At 35.4% G+C, this 14,769-nt stretch overlaps 1 protein-coding gene across 1 annotated transcript in view; it reads left to right on the top strand.

Annotated features, from left to right (window-relative positions):
- The first annotated feature begins 879 nt into the window (after positions 1 to 879).
- Positions 880 to 14,769, top strand: part of LOC145671066 (uncharacterized) — a 32,692-nt gene continuing 18,802 nt past the window's right edge. Inside the window, exons 1-2 of the mRNA XM_081739778.1 lie at positions 880 to 1,345; positions 13,348 to 13,506. Coding sequence (XP_081595904.1) covers positions 1,143 to 1,345; positions 13,348 to 13,506 — 362 coding nt within the window. The 5' untranslated portion in view covers positions 880 to 1,142. The remainder of the gene's footprint in view (positions 1,346 to 13,347; positions 13,507 to 14,769) is intronic.

The following is a 14,769-nucleotide window of genomic DNA, read 5'->3' as shown; positions in this document are numbered from 1 at the left end:
CCTCTCCTTCCTTTGACCGTAAAAAGAGCTCCCTTAGCCCTCATTCTTTTATTGATTACGTACGCCTCCGTCTAAACAGCCGGGCCGGTTCTCTTTGTCTTTTTCACACTCCCGAGTACCGTAACAGTTTTTCAGCAATCCTGCTATTGGACGAAACTTTTACCTTGTTTTATTCCCTTTATTTCTGCTATTCTCATTCTTTGAAATAGTTCTTTTGCACAATATGTGTTATGGTGTACATTCACTCAAGCCTTCCTACAGTACAGTAAATATGTGTAGAGGAATGTAATTCTATGCCCCCAAAATGATTGTTTTAGATACAGAGAATAGATTTGCTGCAAAATAAGTATATATGCAATCAATTTACATATGGATTCGTACAATAAATTTACACCAACTTGACTTCTATAGCTCTTATTAGTCATAGGCCGTATGTACAGTCGTTCTGACGCGTGGTTAGTGCCATACTAATGAGTTCATGAGCCATCATATGTTTCCTGCAGTAGTCAGGCCTTTAGTATGACGCTATTCATACGTCAAAACGACTTTGCATAACGCGCAATAGCAAATTCTAGCTTATGTCCATACTAACCGCTACGGAATGAGGCCATTGGAATTATTTTATCACTATCTTGTCAAAGCTCTATATTTAAATATTTCCTTCTTTCACTAACACAGTTATAAAGTGGATGTTAACTCAAATAATTTACTATAAAATACAACTTAAATCAATATTATTTTGTTAGTTAAGCGTTAGAAAGAAATGATGATTGATACACATGATAATATATTTCTACCATCAAATGGACACCAAATGAAAGCTAAACTAACTTGCAAGTCAAGTTACTGTAGTCTATGAAATAGAGCACATCTTAGCACCGTCAGATGGTTTTATTTTTGTTATTTGAGTGATCGTGCTGTATTTACGTAATTGTCATTTGTGCGACGAAGTTTTAATTTTTAAGGATTTACAAGTGTTTGGTAATTTATAGATTATTTGAATGTCTTTGTATAAATCAATGAGAAGAATAATCAGTAAAATTACTTGAGTGTCGTATTTGAGGTATGTCGATCTGATTTAATGATGCACGAGGCCAAAATTCAATAACTGGTAAAAGATAACGCTGATTAATTGGAAGAACATGTTTAGATTTTTAAAGGAACGACTGTCTTCTCTATGGAGACCAAGAAATGACGAAGAATGCACAACCGATACACAAGAACAACTCGCAGCTCGAGTCCTTCGACCGTATGAATCTTACGTTGTTAAAATACAGAACATTTTAATTTGGGAAAATGCGACTTTAAGTGTATTGTGTATTTTGTGCGTAAATTTTATTTTTTGGTAAGTACGCATGATGTTTTATGAGTTTATCGCCAAATGTTAATCACATTAACACTTTTAAAGCCTTAATGTTAATCACATTGGCTTTGAAATAGAAGGATCAGCTAGTACTCGGGACTTTCCCCCTTTTTTTCTGTCATTACACCGTACACTAAGTAAACAATACTTGTTTGGTAGAATTTGCAGATTATTGTTACATTGATTTCAGCATAGAGTATTGCTATTTTCTTAAATGTGAACTATTTTTATGTGAATTTTATTTCTTATTAAGTAAAGAAAATACTTGTAGATTTTGAAGTCGCTCCGCTTAAATAAACGATTATGCTAACATGTGGCATCAACCATAACATTTTGTGACAATGACGTGAAGAAAAATTGTCAAACATTTATATTATTGTTCTAAAATCGACCATGGTTTCCTTTAGGTAGTGGATACGTAAACGGTAACTGTTCACCCTTTCGTAGCGGGTAAAACGTAACGAAATTTGATTACATTGGAAGCAATGTGATTCTTTTTTTCAGATAATAGTAAATGTTATCTAAAGCTAAATTACTTGCTCGAGGAATAGGTTTTTGTCCAAATGTAGCGTACGTACAATGATTGTCTTAGTTCACGCATAAAGTATGGAGGTGATGGAAAAGTAAATCGCATTTAATTTTCATTTCAAGTAACAATTTGAATTGTAAATATTATGAAATTTACGCACATCTAAACTGAATCTGCACCAATTAGACCTAAATTTTTTAGTGAACGGTGTTGTAATATGAATTAGCATTCGTCTTGAAATAGGTGATCAAGTTGCGGAATTCGTGAACGAACACCCGTTTCCAAACTGATCGTATTCCCAGGTACGGTAAGCGCGATGTGCTATAGTTTATGTATTCACTGCCTTTTCTTTATGGCGAAGAAAATTGCTAAATTGTAACTCTCAGATGTAAATTATGCAATTTGACTTCGAAACAGTCTTCTTTACCAACTCGGTATTTTAATAAAAGGTAGCAGACGTGTAAATGAAAGAAAATTATATTGATTGTGGTAAAATTTTCAGTTAATTACATAGATATTCCACACAATATTTATTGTAATAAACGAAGCGAGCAAAATTCTGCGGATCTTCGTAGGTTTTTGGGATTTCCCGAACAACTGACACCTTACTTCAGATCTTGATTTATATATACAGAAAAGTGTACAGTGAGTAGCAGAATTGTTCGGACACTAGTGTTTGAACAAAAGATTGGATTTATTTCAAAGAAAAAGCAGATGTAAATAATATGCTATCATTTTCTCTGACATCCAACAAACATAACATTTTTATACTTCGAAAATAAAATAACTTAATAATCAAAGTAAAGTAGTGAAATCAAAACAAACACAATACGAATTCGAATGTTGCAAAATTATTCGGACACCAGAACAGAAATCACATTTATCGAGAAAAAGAAAAGAAAAAAAAAAAACAGTATCTCGTAGGCAGTCTTTTCTGCTTAAGAACTGCGGTTAGTCTGTTTGGCATATTGTTCGCAAGTGTATGCAACAGTAATCTTGGCCAATTCTTGATGAAGCACGTCCTTCAGATGTGCCTTTGAGGTTACGGATGTTACACGAACTTTCTAGTTTATCCAGCAAATGTTCAATGGGGTTCATATCTGGGACTGTGGAGTGGGATGGAATACTTTTAGGAAACTGTAAAGTAACCACAGTTGTACAATATGAGCTGTGTGTTTCGGGTCGTTGTCGTGGTAGAATTTGAATTTATCTAATATCCCCATTTTTTCTGCGTTCTTTAAATTATTTTTGAGAATTTGCAGGTAGATATGTTTGTTCATTGACTTTTCGATGAACACCAGCTCACCTACCCTGAGAGGCTGACATACAGCCCCGTACTATTACGCTTCCTCCTCCGTATTTTACTGATGGCTGCAGATTTTGTTCCTCCATCTCTGTATTGGGTCTTCTCCACACCATTATCTTCCCATCAAAACAGAAGATATTGAACTTGCTTTTATCAGAAAAAATCACGTGGTTTAATAGTTGGCACCCGTATTCTTTCGCAAACTCTAGTCTTTTCCTCCGGTTTGTTTTGTTGATATGAGGCTTTCTGCGTGCCAAGCGGCCATGAAAATTACTCATGGTGAGGAGGTACTATCTTCTCCAACCTTAACAGTGATTTGTGACAACCTCACCATCTCAGATTTTAATGAAATTTGGTACACAGATGCCCTCTAGATAGACTAAAAATATACCAAATTCCAACTTTATATATCGACCGGTATTGAAGATAGGGCTATGTAAGTTTGGAAACAATACCCAAAATAGCATGTTCAATGTATTTTGAAATTAGAATTGCAGCTCTCCTATTTAAGCTAGCGACTTGGTTGAGGTGTCATTTTACAGCATTTTTCATGCTCTTTCCTGTGGTATACAACAAAAAAGTCTAATATAAATGTTTATTTTTAAAATAAAAATAAAAATTTTTCAAAAAGTACATATTTTAAAATTTTGAAATTAATTCCATGAATAGATAGAATTGTTGTAAAGCACCTAGCAAAATATGAATTTTTGATGATAATGGGTTCATTGTTCAACAGATTCAGAACTAATACTTATTTTTCAAGAATACTCGGTACGTAGGGTAATAACAAAAGAATACTAAGTTTTACACTTCTGTGAAAATAAAAATGAACACTAATCTGAAGAAAGAGTACAGATGATTTCATAGTAAAGCTTTGCAATAAGTAATAGGATATGTTTATCACTTGAAATTTGAAAAACTCAGATTTGTTCGGCATACATCACTTTCAAGGAGAGCATAACTTTTTCGGGAGTTACAGGATTCACTTTTGTCAGAACGTCCACTACAGACATCCACAGAACATCAACGTTTCTTGGATATTGGAATGATGGAGATGGCGGAGATGAAGATGGCTTTTTTTCAGGTGTATGAAGAAAAGTTATTTTTACTTCATTAAGTTCTTCATTTTTCTTTAAAACACCCGAATCACCAATTTCCTTCATAGACAGTGGTGACATAGCCTTATATGTCTTCTAATTCAAGTTTATTTGGAGATTGTGACACCTCGTTTTCCCAACCCTGCAAACCATCTGAAAAGTGTTTCACCAATAATGTTGATGTAGTTTTGGGAATGAATGCATGATATTGCTTTGTTCCTTTGATAGTCAATGTTTGATTGAAGCGACTTTCCAGGAACATTTCAACTTCAGTATATCCCTCTTGGGTTGAGTAGGCAAAATTTACTTTTGGTAATGTTTTCTACTGCCCGTTAAAAAAGTTGTCTTGGGGTTTGAATTTGATTGTCATAGGGTCTCTTTACTCTTTACTGAACTGCCTACTCCATCGTAAGGCCCTTTTCCATGTGCTATAGCCGAGAAGAATCACCCTCCTTTCACTTTAAAAGCTGCCTCATGAAAGCAGAGGTTCAGAAAGTTTTTCTTATTTTTGTATTGAGGGGTAGACCTGTCAGAAAAATAAAAAACCTTGTTTGGAAGATTTTGAAATTCGGATGTTAGAAATGATATGAGTCTTTTTTTGAAAGGTGTAAACAATAACTGTATTGTGCTCCAGGCAACCGGAAACAACTACATATTTAACATTTCAACTTGGTTTTCTTGTATGAAATATGAAACAAAAGGATGGATTGTGACCTGTTAGCTTGTCCAGTGGAGCTCTGTGCTTCATCTTATACCGCTGTGCTGTAATTTTCAGAAAAATCACAGATGATAGCAAATTCTGATTCTGTAAGATTTTCTTTTGTGTAGTTAAGGAAGGCTCCCTGTTCCTTTGCAATGAATTCATGCTTACCCGCTAAAGTTGCTTCAATTCGTTTGGTTTGTTTAGGCTTAACTCCTTATGTAACAGCGAGGTTATGAAGGATTGGACATGTTACTTGAAGTGGCATCTGAATCGCTACTCGGTTTCCACCTGGGAGAAATTTTGTGGGCTCATCAGGACTCCTTAATTACAAGGGCAATATTAGATTCAACTAACTCAGACGATTCGACATTGTGGAAATGTCACTATGAAATTCACGTGGCATTTGTGATTACGATTTGTGACATTTCTGCATTGTTTTCTTTACACCAATTGTTTTTCTATTAAAAAAAAAAAAATGGCTTAAACCAGCCAACCCTGCTGTTGTACCAGTGTTACATGTATATTTTTTTACAAATCACGTTTGTGAAACTTGTATTAATATTATTTTAAAATTCAAAAGTATCAGCACTTTAACTAACTTGCTTTAAGTTAGTTTTTAAAGAATGAGGTAATAAGTATAGCCAGCAGATTACAAGTCGGTATGGTATGTTTTAGACCCATTACTGTACTCTTCATGTTAATGTTCAGATTTATTCCCACAAGTTACAAAAACAAAAAAAAAAATGCATTCGTGTATTTTTCAGGTCTAGGTACAAGGTATTAATGAAAACTATAGTTAGTTAGCTAGTTAGTTTTTTTTTTTTTTTTTTTTTTTTTTTTTTTTTTTTTTTTTTTTTTTTTTTACAATGAACCCCAGGTGCTTTACAACAATTCTATCTGTTCATGGAATTACTTTTAAAATATGTACTTTTTGAAAGAAATTTGAAGTAAAATTTTGATTTTGATTTTGAGAATAAAAGTTTGTATTAGCCCATATGCTGTTATATACCACAGGAAAGGACATGAAAAATTCTGTAAAATGACACCTCAACCAGCTCGCTAGTTCAATTAGAAGAACTGCATTTCAAAATCATTGAACATGCTATTTTGGGCATTTTTTCCAAACTTAACATAGCCCTATCTTCAATACCGTTCGATATATAAAGTTGGAATTTGGTATTTTTCTTAGTCTATATGAATAGTACCCCTATGCAAATTTCATGACAATCTGAGATGGTAAGGTAAATTTTGTTCTCAAATTGTGTTGATTTGACCTGGAATGGCTCGAGCACTTATTCGTGGATTCTTTTTCACTTTCGGACTATTGCGACTTTCTGTCTCTCCGAAAATGTCCTTGGACGTCCCGTGTTATGGAGAAAATCAACTCCATGTTCAACCTTGTATCGCTTGATAATATCACATACTGTACTTTTTATTCATGTGCAGCATCTCTGCAATTTTTCTGCAGCTTTTTCCTTTTTCATGTCGAAAAATTGCTAATTGCCGCTGTTGAAATGTCATGTTCTTTTCGTTTCGACCCATTCTTCGTGTTGGCAACGAATTGTTGTATCTTACTACCACGATAATAACTGCATTACCCAACACAACCCTCAACACCAACGATACCTTTTGTAGTGCTCGTATCGTTCTCATAGTTGTCGTACAGTCCGAATAATTTTGCTGGGAAAATTTTTGAGCATGATTTTTATTGCGATTACTTATATCTGTACTGTTGACAGCAACTACACACTTCATTATGTTTTTCAGGTATGCATATACAGTTCCTTTTTCTTATGTACCGGTATTGTTGTGTACAAAGTGCGTTTTCTAGTCACAGTCTGTTACATGTATTTCATTGGAACTATCCGAATAATTCTGCAGTCACTGTATATGTTGACTCAGTTGTCTCCAACGCATACGAAAATAGAAAATAATTTATAAAAAAATAAATGGCAAAAATTGAGACAATTGGGGTAAATACATATATATGCCTGTTAATGAAAGTGTTAACTCCATGAAGTCTCATGTAAAAGTTCTGTAACGTAAACTAACTGAATTATGGTGGCCCAATTTATTAAACTGGTAGCTCTGGCCTCACTCGATTCATTATGCGTCGATATCGTTGAATTTTGTCCTCACTCAACCGCACTCTTAATTAAGATCTATGACGTAATCCTGTAATCCAGCTCTGGGAAACAGATAATGTCATGGGGAAGGCTCCTATGAGCGATGTGATGTTCACTCAGCTGCATAGATTCAAACCCAGATTAGTTTGGAGCTGACATAAGTACGACATTTCCCTTTAGCGTACTCGTATAATATCATATTTTACTTCCATTAGATCCAAATTTACTAGTAATATAGATGCATTTGAATTAGTTAAAGTGCACGAGGTAGTAAATTGTTTGTGTTCGTGTAGTAATTTATTTTTCCCGTAAGTAAAATGGAAATTTTATATGAACTTATTGTAGTAAGCGCATCGTAGCCTTGAGATTGTATTAGGACATAAAACAAAATTTATTAATCGCTATTGTACAGTGTTTGCCGACTAGAGTGTAATTCTCCCGTATTCAGTCTCAATATAACTCACACTTGAATCATTAGTGTGAGGTTGAATTCGCGCATTTGTAGATATCCCTGGGTCGCACACATATGATTCGAATCCGTTCCAGACTTCGGGTGCTTTGTGGTAATTTTGTAGATTTCGTCGGGCATCCTTTATGTCATGTTCTAATAATTTCCATCTGTTTTGTTCAACCAAATGTAGGATTAAATTAATTACGGTAAAAAAATTCCTGACACAACAGCTCGTAGGGAACCAGGACCTATCAGCCCGATGTCTTCCTTCGACGTTAATGCTGGCTTTCTGGATCGGAGTTCGCTATTTCTTTTCAAGTAGCTCCTCAATTGTCGTCACAACGGCGGGTGGGCGCCGCAATGACACCACCTTCTGGTGAATACGAACGGTCATCCATTTTTCATCTGACCAGACCCAAAACTGTTTGACTTCGCTAAGCTCACGAGAAACGGTCTTCCAATGCTGCTAGACCTTGACTTAACAGTAAAACGTACATGTAAGAACTTGTACTTGTTTGCTGGTAGACACTGTAGGATACATATTTTTAATATAACGTATTTATCTTACAAGTTAAATACATTAAACTCATCTTTAATGCAGTCCCATACTACTTCTCATCAGGGTGTCTACTGACCTGGAAAACCTTGAAAATCTGGAATTAGCCTGGAATTTACTTTTGGACCTGGAAAACCTGGAAATAGCCTGGAATTGGACAAGGAACCTGGAATTTTTAAAAATGTTTTTGAAATATTGTCTTTGGGATTGGTATGGAATAAGTATATTTTTGTAAAATGCAAGAAAGTTATACACTGCAGCATAAGTTAAAAGCCAATAATAACTTATTCAGTGGAAACGTAGTTGAGAAAGATAGATAGACGTGAGCAGAGTGCAGGCGGTGAATGTTTTTGGAAAGTATGTTGAGGGTACAAGAAGTGAATGAATAAGATTTTATTTGTTTGGCATGGTCGTTGTGACTAATAGTGACTACAAAAAGAGCTAAATTAGTCCCCGATGATGAGAGTAAGGTAATTGAAAAAGAAATTTCATGATCTATTAATGTGTCTTACACAGGGGATACTGACATACAAGCCAGAAGCTTTCTCTGTAGTTCCTGCTTATTTGCATAGTATGAATCAAGCTTATTTGCTGCTTTGTGAAGACATTGCTTTACATGTTTCTGTAGCAAGAGTAGTAGACAAGTCTGGAACAACGTTCCGCTTATACTCCTGTGCCGAAGCTTTTTAACAGGAGTCCAAGCCCGCGTATGTCGCAGTGAACACCATTCCCGGTGGCCGAAAGGTGTATCACCGGAAAAAAGTAAAATTGCCCACATCTTAACGGAGTTACTTTTTGTATTTACTAATCTTGCAATGCAGTCTAGAAGTAAATGCAGAGAAAACTAAATACATGGAGGTGCTTCTGGAGCGGAATACAGCAAATTATGGATGCGTTAAAATATTAAATAATACTTTTGATAAAGTGGATAGTTTCAAATATCTAGGGTCAATATTAACAGAGGAAAATCATATTCACGGAGAAATGAAATGTCGACTAAAAGCAGGGAATTCGTGTTACTATTCGGTTCAAAATCTCTTGTCGTCACGAATTCTGTCGAGGAATTTGAAGCTTAAAATATACAAAACTATAATCATGCCTGTTGTTTTGTATGGCTGCGAAACATGGTCACTTACTCTGAGGGAAGAACATAGACTGGAAGTATTTGAGAACAAGATCCTGAGACGAATATTCGGACCCAAGAGGAACGGAAATGGGGAATGGCGGAAACTTCATACCGAGGAACTACATAATTTATATGGTTTACCCAACATTGTTAGGGTCGTCAAGTCTAGAGGCTTAGGTGGGCGGGTCATGTAGCTAGAATGGAAGAAAGTAGAAACGCTTTCAAAGTTTTGACTGGAAGACCAATCGGAAAACGACCATTAGGAAGACTAGGCGCAGGCAGCGTCTTCCAGTTCAGTGACTGGCACAGCAAAAACTAGTGGTGTAATAAAGAGTTATCTTATCAAAGATCAAGTGACGAAAGCAGAAATAATCTGGACATTACACAAAGGTACAAGTTATGCATCGGCCAGAAGCCAAGTGAGTGCAACGGATTTGTTTCGTTTAATGTTTCCTGAGTGTGAAGTCGCTAAAAAATATGCAGTTATACAAAGACAAAATAGGTTATGTCATCACCTTTGGATTGGGTCCATACTTCCCACAGAAGTTACTTCGTGAACTACAACATTGTGAATTTTTTGCAGTATCGTTCGACGAAAGCCTAAACACTACCTTACAGAAAAATCAAATGGACTTAGTAGTTCATTTCTGGCACACTGACGAAAATAAAGTTTTTAACACGTTATTTAACATCAGTACTCCTCGGACATGTTACTGCCCAGGATTTGTTAAGTGCATTTATAAATACTTTCAAGGACAAGGGTCTCGATTTTTGTAAGTTACTCCAGGTTTCTCCTGATGGCCCCAACGTAAATTTGAAATTTCTGAGTGATTTGAAGGCCTGTCTGAGTGAAGAAAATGGCGAAGGTCCACAGCGTTTGGAGATAGGAACGTGCTCTTTACATATTGTTCATGGGGCTTTTAAGACTGCGCATACCAAAGCTGGTTGGAATGTGACAGAGTTTTTGAGAGCGTTGTACTATTTATTCAAGGACTTCCCTTCAAGAAGAGCAGGTTTCATGGCAGCATCTGGAACAGCAGTTTTCCCTCTTAAATTTTGTTCTATTAGGTGGGTGGAGAATTCTAAAGTTATCAACCGTGCCATAACTATGATTCCTGCCTTAAAAGTTTATGTTGATGCAGTAAAAACAAAACCTCCTGAACATCAAACTTCTCTAAAGTAAAAGCCCACATCTCTGATGTACTGTTGCCTGCTAGATTAGGGTTCCTTCAGTCCGTATCTGTAGAACTAGAAGAATTCCTCACTAAGTACCAGACAGACAGTCCATTACTACCGTTTCTACGGAATGATGTAAACACGTTGCTTCGTAGTTTAAGCCGCTTCGTGAAAGATGATGTCTTAAAAGTAGCTAAAACTTCAAAAAAGTGACTTCAATAGGTATTTTTGATAAGGACATCTTAAAACCACTTAATCTAGTTGATGATGGATTTTCTGCAGTTACAAAACTTAAAGGAGTGAAGGATGTTGATATATTGAACTTTAAGAAAGAATGCAGAAAATTCTTGCAAGAACTGTGTAAAAAACTTATGCTAAAATGTCCTTTAAAATACAGTGTAACAAGAGCCGCAAATTGCTTGTCTCCAGAAACTATGACCAACGAAACTGTTCGTGACTCACGTATCACATTGGCCCTAGAGGCATTTGTCGAGAAGGAACAAATAACACCTGTAAATGCTGATATGGTGAAACGGGAATATATAGAAGTTTGTTCAGACCAATACACAGCACGAAAACTGTCAAATTTCAGTTAAAAGTGACAGATTAGACGTTTTTCTCAATCTGTTAAGTAAAGAAGGTGTCTCCAATGCGTTTAAAACATTCATACATAAGATATGTATACTTTTCCATAGCAACGCAGCAGTGGAAAGGAGTTTCTCCATTAACAAAGAGTGCATTGTTGAAAATCTCCAGGAGGAGTACTTGATTGCCCAGAGAAGTGTGTTGGATGCTGTGCGTGTTGCTAGTGACATACGTAAATGAATATCACAAAGAGTATGATCCAGTATGTGAGGAATGCATCAAGCAGAAGAAATGAATATCTGAAAGACCGCGGTGAAAAAGAAGACAGAGCAGCTTGAGAAAAGAAAGATATTAAGAAGAAAATAAAAGAGTAGGAATTAAAGAAGAAAAGAATACTAACTGACGCCGAAGCAGAAGTAGATGCGTGGAAGAACGGGCGAAAAAGTTAAAAAAAAAAAAAAAAAAAAAAGTTAAATGTAGAAGTTAAATGTCAAAAACTGTTCACTGTGAAAGTTATTTTCTATATTTGTTCATATAATGTGCTTGGTTCCATAACATTTTCAGTTTTTTAAACTTCCATGTTACAATACATTTTTAAATAAAATATAACTGATGGCCAGTACCCATCCAAGAAGAATGTGCAGTAACGTTTAACAATATGGACTACTTTGTGTTAAGAATTTGTATTATATATGATCATTTTCTTTTTACTTCTAAACTAATACTAGTTTGACAAAAATGGCGGGAAAATAGCTTACTCACCGCTAAGTCCTACCAGTACTTAGTATAAAATACCACAAGAGTACTTTAAAGGGGAATGCTTGTAGTAAAGTACTCTTGTCGTATTTTATCCCATAACTTAGCGGTGAGTAAGATTTTTCGCGCCATTTTGTCATTATTCAACAACACTCACGTGCTACTACTATAATATTAGTTTATTTGAAGTAATGCTTTTGACAAAAATTTACTATTATACAGGGTGAACCTTAACTAAACCGATAAACTTCGGGAGATGATTTCCGAGCCCGAAACAAGAAAAAAATTTCTCTAACTTTTCTCTACGGTACATAGTTTTGGAGCTACAGGGTGCCGAAAGTGTGGAAAAAATGAACTTCCGAGGCCTATATTTCCAAACCTATCCAATGTAGAGAGTACAGCTTAATATCTCTTTAAGGAAATCTTATCTGTTCTGAACATATGATTTCCTTTGTGAGATTTTAAGCAGCACTCTCTACTTTAGATAATTTTGGAAATATAGGTGTCGGAAGTTCATTTTTCCACACTTTCGGCACCTTTTAGCTCGGAAACTATGCGCTCTGGAGAAGAGTTAAAGAGGATTTTTTTTTTCTTGTTTGGGTGCCGAGAATCATTTCCCGAAGTTTGTCGGTTTAATTAAGGTTCACCCCTGTATAGTATTCCTACATTAGGATATTTAAAGCTACTGCACATTTCTCTCAACCGGTCTTCTGGTAGGGGATATTTTAATTAAACATTTTCTTGTGTAAAATGTTTTGAGAACCTACATTTCAGTCATTTTTTTCTTTTCATCTTGTCACTTAAAGAAACTGTCACTTGCCATATATGCATTCTCTAATTGTCACTTAAAGAAACTATCACTTGCCATATGCATTCTCTAATTATAACCAGTTTTTGTTAAGAACCATATAAAATTGCATTAACTTATACGTGTTACAATAAATGTCACTTTACTGAATAGACCTGGAAAAAAAGGGAAAATAAACCTTGAAAACCTTGATAAAACCTGGAATTTGAAAATGAACATTTAGTAGACACCCTGCTCATAGACTGCTACATAGTGTAATTTCACCAGCATGAAGGGAATTTTTAGTGTAATGTATCAAAAATATGACATTGTAAAATCGATAAAGGACATGTTTCACTCTATTTTATTTTCATCTTTTGGAACTTTATAAGAGTCGATAACATATTCAATTGCATATAGAAGTGTACTTGCCGCTGGCCTAGTGGCCAGCATTTATGGCTTTGGTGCATGGTCTCGAGTTCAATTTCCAGTGAGAGCACAAAGATTTCCAGTGAGATTTCACGGTTATTCACTTTCATTAATGATATGTCTCCTTTAACTTAAAGGGGATATCTGTGGTGCGTTAAATTAAAAAAAAAGCATAAATTTCGTACTTAATGTGTGCGTTATATGTTAATGGAAGTAAATTTGTAGATTAAGTAACTTGCGCTAATTCGTTTTGTAACCTGTTTTCTTTTCTCTCTCTCTCTCTTTTTTTTTTTTTTACATAATTCTTTAAAATATTGCTCTTTTTTAAATAATTGATTATTCTATTTATTTTTTTAGGTTTATAGCGACATTCGAAAATAGATTTTATTCTTTGTCTAGCATTGGAATCCTAATGGTTCTCGTGTATAATTTATGGGTAGAGAAAATCTGGCCTGAGATCAGAGTTCAGGAAGCAGACAATTGTCGTGATGAGGACTGGGTTCCAGTGAACCCTAAGTAAGTATAATGTAAATTAAGAAAAGGAATTAACATATGCTGTTGAATAATTGAACTAACTTACACGTAAATGCATCGTCTTGAACTTCCACAGATAATATGGTAAAATTTTAAAATAATAAAACTGTAGCTTCTCAGTGATAAGATAGGATGCATATGTAATAGTAATGAAGTTTTGTACCCGTTTATTCTTATTATTAAGTATTCTGCCTTTTGGCAGGTCCTGGGACTAGTGAGAAGAAATTTCTTTTCTTCTTAATTTTCAGTTTGGACCTGGAAATGTTTCTTCCATATTTCTCGATTTCCAGCTTTCTCTTTTAACTCCCAATATTTTATATTTTTCAAATCATCAATCACTTGTGTTCTTCTTCTTCCTATTCCTTGCTTTCCTTCCATCCTTTCTTCTATGGCGGTATGAAGACAATTTCTTCGCAAGATGTGTCCAATCCAATTGGCTTTTCTACGAAGGATGGGCTAGATGGCTAGAAGGGTCATCTTCTCTCCTATCCGTTTTAAAACGTGTTCGTTTGTTACTCTTTCTGTCCATTTTATCTTGTCCATCTTCCTCCAGCACCACATTTCGAAGCTCTCTAAATATTTCTTCTCTAACTTCCGTAATGTCCAAGTCTCTGAACTATAAAGTCAATGTTCCATATATAGCACTTGACCAATTTCTTCCGTAGTTCAATATTAAGGCTACTAGTTAAGAGTGACCTTTTCTTGTTGAATGCTTCTTTGGCTATGGCAATTCTCTACTTGATCTCTTTGGTGCAGTACGAGTCTTTGATTGCAGTACGAGATATTTGAAATGGTCCACCTCTTCAAGTACTCTTTGTTCTACTCTGACCTGTAAGGGCGCATTTCCACGGGATATTCTCATAACTTTCGATATTTCGATGTTGATTTCCATTCCATATAGTTTCCCAGTGTCAGCAATTTTGTCAATCATCTCCCTGTAGCCCTTCTTCCTGTGTTAGCTAGAATAGCCGTATTATCTGCATACGTAATCTTGGTAATTAACTGCCCTACAATCTTGAAATCTCCAATTCCCATTAATACTTCCTTCATTAACCATTCACTTTAAATGTTGAATGATTGGGGCGACATACTACATCCTTGCCTGACTCCACTTCCAATCTCCACATTATTGGTTTCTCCTTCATTCAATCGCATCTTGACTCGTTGTCCTATGTACAGGTTGCGAATGAGCCGTCGGTCTCTCCAGTTGACTCCAATTTTTTTTAAGTATGTGCAAAAGTTCCG

The sequence above is a fragment of the Thermobia domestica genome, chromosome 15, assembly GCF_964235325.1.
Source record: "Thermobia domestica chromosome 15, izTheDome1.hap1.1, whole genome shotgun sequence".
Taxonomy (NCBI): Eukaryota; Metazoa; Arthropoda; class Insecta; order Zygentoma; family Lepismatidae; genus Thermobia; species Thermobia domestica.
Note: the sequence above shows the minus strand (reverse complement) of the source record. Positions and strands in the feature narration are given on the sequence as shown.